The sequence below is a fragment of the Alligator sinensis genome, unplaced genomic scaffold (genome assembly GCF_000455745.1).
Source record: "Alligator sinensis unplaced genomic scaffold, ASM45574v1 scaffold806_1, whole genome shotgun sequence".
In the NCBI taxonomy this organism is placed as follows: Eukaryota; Metazoa; Chordata; order Crocodylia; family Alligatoridae; genus Alligator; species Alligator sinensis.
Genome location: NW_005842521.1, coordinates 510,700 through 518,886, shown reverse-complemented (window position 1 = coordinate 518,886; position 8,187 = coordinate 510,700). Strand labels below are relative to the sequence as shown.

Genomic DNA, 8,187 nt, shown 5'->3' with positions numbered 1-8,187 from the left:
GCTGCCCCCTGATCATGCAAGTGGCCCTCCTCTGGACCCTCTCCATGTTGTTCACATCCCTCCTGAAGTGCAGCCCCTGGAACTGGATGCAGTACTCCAACTGCAGCCTGACCAATGTCGCATAGAAGGGGAGGATCAACTCCTTGGACCTGCTCATGATGCATCTATGTATGCATGACAAGGTGCAGTTAGCCTTCCTGACTGCATCCCCACATTGACAGCCCATGTTCATCTTGGAATCTTGATCCACTGGTAGATCTCAGAACCTCTTTCAGTAGATCTCAGAGCCTCTTGGAGTCAATCTGAGGCTGGGGTGAGGGGCTGAGTGCCCACATGCATGCACGCGCATGGCCCAGCCCAGCAGGTTAGTCCGTGGGGGAGGAAAGGGGTGGGGACTAGACTGAGGCCCCCACGGTGAGGGGCAGTGCCTCAGAGGCAGGAACAGGGGTAAGTTGAATGAGGCCCTGGCCAGGTGGGACTTACCTGCTGGGTTACCTGAGGGTGAGGGGTTAATTTCCAGTACCCCTGCCAAAACGGTCGGCCCCCTCTGGTCTAAGACAATGAAGGTATATCTACTTGACACAAGGTAGTGCTATGCATGGATACCCAACTTGAGCTCACTCAGATCCAACTCAGATACCAGAAACAATATAGCTACATCATTAGCTAATGCAACTATACTGCTTCTTGTACCCAGGTGCCTCCGCACAACACTGCATTGTGCCAAGTGAACAGAGCCTGAGATACAGAACTCAACCTATCACCCTCAACAATGTTTTTCCTTGATACTTTAGTCACAGCTTGTGCTCTATGTGCTATATACCTCCAATATCCACTTCAGTTGGTTAGCAAGATAAAGATCCAAAACAATCTGGAAACCAACTTGAGCACTGGTCAGGTCTTGAGGGTTTTTTTGGGCTTATCTCTAACATTAGGAGTTGGTGTAAACGTTATCACTGTCTAAATTGGGCCGTACACAGTTTTTTCTCTTTATAAATTACACATCTTTATTTCTGATTTCCACTGTTTCTAACTGTTCATGTTCCCTCTTATGCACAGCACTGCTTACATAAACATATTTTTGACTCCCAGGACCCATTTCATCCATATCTGTTGTCGGCATCATTCTGGAAGGCAATCTTGACTTGCCAGCTTTAGGATTTTCTACCTCCAAGAGCTGCTGCCACAATTAAACCAACCACCACCAAGAACATGCCAACAGAAAGCAGCACGGTGATCACTATCATTCCTCCTGCTCTCCCTTCAAATGAACCATCATAGGCTGAGAAGCTTGTCACTAGAATGTAAAGAAAAATGATTTAGGAGTTATAGGTTTTGGAGCAAATGTTCAAAACTGTGTTTCTCTTCTGCACCATAGCATGAGGCCAGAAGAAGTAATGTAACTCATGGTGGGTAAGTGGGGCACCAGTCCTGAGCACCAATTTTTAGGGGTATCAGAATGGCAACTCCCAATGTTCAGGAAGCCCTTGGGATCAGCTGGGGTTTTTGAGTTTCCAGGGTCAGGTAAAACTCACTTGGCTCCATCCGTCCCCTGTCCCCTGATCTCTCCTTCCCCTCCCTCCCCCCACACACTCTCTGGGTGCTTGGCCAATTCTAACGATCACTATAGGCAGGCCTGAGGAGACCAGAAGCCTGATTCACTCCTGGCTTCCACCTCCTTTACTACTGCTGTGCAAATGACATGTAAAATAACTTCAAAGTAGATGTAAAACACTACCATTTGGACTTAACACACCTGCATATGATTATGTGAGCTAAATTGCAATAATGAATCCAGACTTCAGTTTTTATGAGGTGAGACCAGTCAGAGAGTCAGAGAAACAAGTCAGAAAAGCTACAGTGATACAGTCCCATGGTTGCTCTGGGAACATTATCTGGGTGTCTGAGTGATTCTGAAAGAGCAGCAGCTTAAGGCAAATGACGGAAATTACCTTTTTACCATGTTAGGGACTTACCATTATTTGTCTGGATGGGATCAGACCAATCTGTGTGAGCTCTTACTACAGCATTTTCATCCAAAACAAAAAAATTCACCCTTAAAAGTTAAAAGAAAAGATATATTAGTGCAGTGGGGGCCAACTTTTTGAGAGTCATGCCCCAAATCAGCCCCACACCCTTCCTGAATGCCACTCTGATCTCCTTCCCCTGAATAATTTGCTGCTCTGCTTTCTGCTTCCTGCCCTATCTGTTGCTGTGCTGCTTGTTCCCTCACTGATCTCTTTGCCACACACAGAGACTGCCTGGGTCACTTATGGCACATGTGCTGTAGGTTGGCCACCCAATATTAAACAGTTGCTTTGGCAGGGTCATATAAATGTCTGCCATTATTTGCATTGGAGTGATGCACCTACCCATCTAGGGTTAGGGTTGGCTGGTGGAGGCACCAGCACTACCAGATTTGCACCCCCTGAGAATTCCCGCCCCACCATCTACCGGTGGAATTCTCAGTCAGTTTTCCCATCCTATAAACATTTCTGAGATTCTGAAAAATGCTTCCATCCCAAAGTGAGCCAGAAGTAAAAATCTGGGTCCATTTGAGTCATTTGAACCATTTTCTATTGATTTGACCACTTTCATTTAAAAAAAAAAGCATGTTACAGGTACTTTATATGTTAAATTAAGGTTTTTTTTTTACAGAACCTGAGGGTAGTAGAGAATGTTTTCTTCCTGAAAGGTTCACTTAAAAAATTGTTTGGTCCCCTGAGTTTCTCACCATGATTTATATTAAACAGTAAGGATCACCAAGCAAAAATCAGGCATTTGTATTTTGGGAAAAGCTCCTCTCCTGCACTACAGCTGAAATGAATGAACTCTAAGGAAAAGGAAATAACTTTTAAGGAGAGAAATACATAATGTTTTGAGGGTTTTTTTTATTTTGTTTGATTTTTTAAAAATCAATGGTTTCTTACACTCGCTAAAGAAACAAAGACTTCTCATGCTCTTGTATCACATGCTCCAGTAGATAACGCCATGGAACAGCACTGGCTTTTCAAAGTCTATTAACATTTTAATGGTATTTCACTTCATTTGGCCTGTATGGTACCTGTAGAATGAGGATGGCTTCAGGACTCGATTGCAGAAGGGCCCCTTAGTGTTTTCACAGACTTCTGCTCCCACCTGGTAGCCTACAATTGTGGTCAGCTTATAGTTCTCATCATCTATGTCCATTTTCACAAGAGCCCTGGCCATCCTGCATGAGACACTTGCGAATTCTCCCGCATAGTAAATGGGGGCGTCAGTGAAGTTGCGGAGGGATCTGATCTGGTTGGTGTCTGTCACAGCTGAGGAAAGAACAGCATGGTGCTTGTACATCAATCATATGCCCAATCAGTGTGGCAAGAGCTCAACCCATTAGCAATTTAGAAATTTCCTGGGGCTCATTTGTGAGTTGACAGAGGTAGGGAGAGAAAAAAGGAGACATATGCTACTCTTTGTTTCCCTGTGTAGGTCTTGTGATCATGATACATGAGGGAAGCAGCTTCCTTGCGGAGGGGTACTACTCTGCTTCTGAACAGGTAGGGTACCCACTGAGCTAGCACATAGGGGGAATTGCATGGGAAAAAAATTGCATACCTTTCTTCCTTTCCTCTGCCCCCAGCCTCCCTCTTCTTCCTCTCCTGAATGAGGGGAAACACGTGTTTGACTGTGACAATGTATCATAGCTCTGTCCCTGTTTTATCCTGAACAGCACAGCTGTGCACTGTTCCTTCCTCTTATTGGGTGTCAACTTAGCTCTAATTTTGAGTATTAATGAGGGAAGAAAAGATAGTATGGAAACTGAATGGAACCCTGAAGCCGATTTTCTCTCTCAAAACTGAAGCACGTAGGCAACTCGCATGCCACAGCCATCATTTGCGGACTGAACATTATCATGAATGTCCAGAGGCCATGGTAAGGCTGTATGGACTGAGCAGTATGAAGACCTCCGGCCCATGAGCTGAATAATGCAGCCAGTTGCAAGAGCCCTGGCCTTACAGAACCACCAGAGTGGAGACTTGAAACATATATGGAATGAGAGGTGTGGATAGGAAGAAGGGATTAAGAAAAGCAAAAAAAAAAAGGAGAGAAAGCAAGAATTCATTAATAAATAAAGAAGAAAGAGAGATGAAGAAAAAAGTTGAGAAGAAAAAGAGAAAATGGAGGCAGAAGATGACAGGAGAAAACAGGGAGAGAGAATGCACAGAAAAACATGGCGATATGGCAACTGGGCAAGAACATGGCACACAGATACAAGCTGAGGTGCTACTGGCCAATGCTTCACATGGGACTGGAACACAAAATAATGGAGAACTACTGCTATAGTACCATTAAATGATTACACCTATTTCATGGTCCCATAGAACTCCTGATGTTGAACTTTACAGAACATATAAAAAACCATAGAGCTAGAGAATTAGCCTAGACTCAAGAGATTTTCACTCACTGATAAACTCATAGTTAAAATCTAGCTAAGATTGCAAATAATATGACTGAAAGTTATTGCTATTCAAGGCAGTGTAGAAGCACCTCAACAGTTAAGTCAGTTCCTGGTGGATAGATGGTCTTTTAAAATAAAAGCTGTACAATATAACTGGCCCCCTCTTTGATAGTCCCATCAAAGGGCAGAGCAAAGATCATAGAGATGGCCCCTTGAATGACAAGTCTTTTCTGCTTCCAGAGTGACCCTCAAGCCCCACCCACACATGCCCTGGGTGTGCGCCCAGGTTTATACATTAGACAGGGTAGACAGCTCAGAGGGGTTCTCAAGCTTTTCCAAGGGGGAGGGCCTGGATATTGAGCTGGGACACACACTTGGGATCATAGTAAACTGTGCACACTGCTTAAGTTGCAGGTTTGGCCATGGTGCAAGTGGGTGGGGATTATTTCTCAATGGTGTACCTGCACTCTTTCTGGAAGCAGTAAAGACATACTCTAAACCCCTCTGAGTCATGTGGGTGAGGCATGATGAAGAAACCCATACTTCTGTTGCCTATACACTGTCTGATTCTCCGTGGATGCTGGTGGAACTGCCACGTTTGTGACCATTAAAATATCATTGAGTTAAAAAAATAATAAATTCATCAAACAAAACAAGAATATGTCCTACCTGGCAGGCCAACTGTCTCACCAAGAACAGCTATTGCTGGTCTGATGGTAGTGGGTGTATAGTGAGAGGAGGAGATACACTTAGGGATATTAACAATGAAGGAAGAACTCAGTCTTGCTGCTAAAATATTGCTCATGTTAGGAAAGAAGTTCAGTGCTGGAAAAAAAAGGAAAAAATGTCAGACCAATTCTTCTCTCAGTAAAGATGCAATGTCCAGGAAATCTAGGAAATTATGTAAGTTTTATCAGAGCTGGCAAAAAAAAATACCTTAATGAGCAGGGAAATGTTTTCATGTTCATTTGATTTTTGCAATTTTGTTTTATTAAAATATGTATATATTTTTAGGAAAAACAAAAATATTTTGCTGGAATATTATTTAATTGAAATGTTCCTTTTGCATTACACAAAAGCTTTGATTCAAAATTTTAGAACAATATTAGCTATCTTGTACTCTTTTCTTAATGTTGGAGGCATTCAAGGAACTTTTTCAGGTAGATTCTCACCCATCTTAATTCACTAAAGATGATTCAGGCTCACAGTGGGTGCACCTGTGTGTTTTAGTTAGGATACTGCTGACTTACAACTAGTTTATGGTGTCCAGTTCTAGGTGGATGTAGTATGGAGCACAGCAGAGGCCCCTTTGGGATGGGGAAAATACTTTTATACATTCTAACCCCTCTGGTAAGATAGGTATTGCTTAAAACATATAAGATACATTAGTTAAAATTAGAGAAGTGGTTCTCAACCTTTTTAGACTCAAGGCACCCTTTGAGTCTCATTGTTGAGTACAGAAAAATAATAGAGCAATTCTTATGTTGTAAAGAACTCAGGAAGATCAGAACAGGTCAGAAGGTTTTTGACACACTGGATTCCTATTTGAAATATCTGGGTTTATTTTGTGAATCATGTTTGTACACCTAACTATGTTAACTTTGCATGGCACCTCATGGCACCCTTGAAAGGATTTAAAGGCAACTCAGGGTGCCATGGCACCCTGGTTGAGAAACACTGCTATATAGATTATGTACCAAGGTTAAAAATGGTAGTAATGCCTATCAACTCAAAGACTTAGGAAACTGTCAAGTGGGAAAAAGACTAGAGTCATCCTACCCCATAGCGAACCCCCCTGAAGTTGAAAGGAGTCAAACAATACTACATCAACTGTAATACATTGTTTATCCACATAGGAAAATAGAAACAGAGATCATAGGACTGGAAGGAACCTTCTGTGTAGTCAAAAATGATGCAGCAGAGTGAAGAATAGTTAGTGTCAATCACTAATGTCTTATCCCTTTAAGTCTGATCTCAGATAAAGGTCCTGGGCTCTCCTGTGCTTGGAGCCAGAACAGGTATGACATTTCTGTAGGACTGGGTGTTTCATGAGTCTACTTATTGTGCATTGTAGTTGGTCTCTGGCCATTTATTCTAATGCTGGTTCTTTCTCATTTTGCTTTCTGATGTAGTGATTTCAATCATGTTCTTCTTGTTATAAATGAAGAACTTATCTATCAGTCCTTAGGCAAAACTCCCACTGAAATCAGTAGAGATTTTTCTTGAATGCCAGCTGCAGGGTTGGAAGCAGACAGATTAAGTTAGCTCTGAATCACAGCTTTGCATATTCAAAATAACTGCCTTCAAAGGACATGCTTTGGATTTACACAGGCATATCAGAGCACCAATTCTGGTCCAAAGTGAATAATGTCATTCATGACTGCAGTACATTATATTTAAACACCTCTTTTGATCCCAAAAGAACCTTCAAAGTTTTAAATAATTCATATATCACTAATTAAAGACATCATGCCGCTGTTGTTACAATCAGTGGAAAGACTCATTGCTGGTATTTGGCCTGGGCCCAAAGAACCATATTATTATATGCAATAATGAGATAAAGGGTAGGCTTGATTTTCAGAGATGCTGAATATCCACAATTTCCACTGGTTACTGAAAGTCAGATTCTATATAAGTCTAGACCAAGAGTGTAGGAAAGAAAGGGGCAATAGGTTTGTCTTGGCTATACAACATCGATATTCTATAAAGATCTCTATCTGTCATATTCATATAATCATAACTGAAATGCCTTATGTGGATAAAGAAAGTGAACCTATATCCCTGCATGTACATCATGAATGCCACTTCTTACTATGATACCATTAAATGCCACCCAAAAGTTTCCTTCCTCAGTTCTCCTTACACTAGAAGCATTCTGATTTGTATGATATATAAGATCATACCTAGTCTGGAATTACAGGATTGCTCCCATGAAAATAATGTATTGCATTGTCTTGAACACATTGTCTTACAAACTACCACAGGAGGAAGATAATATATTCTGGTACTTCCTTCATAACCATTTTCTCTTTTGACTTGACACTATATAATTAGTTTTTGGCCTTCTTTTGGAGCTTTAGTCTTTTGTTCATTGTTTGGTACACATTTATATACTGGATTTGAAGGAAGTAATTCAGTTAAAACTGTTTAAATTGGGAGTAACCCAACTAATTTATCAGTTACTTAATCAATTTATTATTACTTTTCTTACTGTTTTAAATAGTGTCACATGTGTGCATGGTTCTGTTCCTTCATAAAAAGCTGTAACTTCTTGCCCAGCTAATTTCAAAGCTGAAGTCAAGGGAGACATTTAAGACCTAGGTATATACAAGTGACAGTGAAATCTGGCTCCAGATGTTTCAAAATTCTATGCTGAATAGATTGATGTTTTACAATGAAATATTTTAATGGGAAAATTATATCTTATAATAAGGATATGTACCTGTCTGCATAGCTCTGCACATAATATGGTGTACATAAATAATAATAGCTACATCCAAGTTAAAACTATATACTGCAGTTTTGTTTTCCAGTTCCTCTATACTTTAGCTACACTGTTACAACATTAATTAGCAGAGGATTAGTAAACACCAATGAATTAATTAAAAGCATAAAGTACACTATAACTTGCTATTGCTGAAATAGAAGAGCAGTACTCACAGATTTTGTCTAAACTGGATAATTGAACCGCCCATCCTGTTCTGAGGCAGCTAACAAAGCACAGCAGCAGAACTAGCTTCATTGCTGAA

The 8,187-nt window shown here is 41.0% G+C and overlaps 1 protein-coding gene across 1 annotated transcript; it reads right to left on the bottom strand.

The window, feature by feature from the left end:
* Window positions 1-1,011: 1,011 nt before the first annotated feature.
* On the bottom strand, window positions 1,012-8,187 carry LOC112551598 (uroplakin-2-like). Its single transcript, XM_025213316.1, has 5 exons — window positions 8,099-8,187; window positions 5,108-5,263; window positions 3,065-3,302; window positions 1,977-2,056; window positions 1,012-1,297 (listed from the first exon to the last, which is right to left on the bottom strand). Exons 1-5 carry the CDS (start codon window positions 8,178-8,180, stop codon window positions 1,155-1,157), a joined length of 699 nt encoding a protein of 232 aa, XP_025069101.1. The 5' UTR covers window positions 8,181-8,187; the 3' UTR covers window positions 1,012-1,154.

What these genes read in the sequence shown, in the direction of transcription:
- LOC112551598 (XM_025213316.1), bottom strand. Translation starts at nt 8,180, where the DNA reads ATGAAGCTAGTTCTGCTGCTGTGCTTTGTTAGCTGCCTCAGAACAGGA. An exon ending in ATCCAGTTTAGACAAAATCT is followed by an intron (nt 5,264 to 8,098) that starts GTGAGTACTGCT and finishes TTTTTTTTCCAG; the next exon opens with CACTGAACTTCTTTCCTAAC. An exon ending in AAGCCATCCTCATTCTACAG is followed by an intron (nt 2,057 to 3,064) that starts GTACCATACAGG and finishes TTAACTTTTAAG; the next exon opens with GGTGAATTTTTTTGTTTTGG.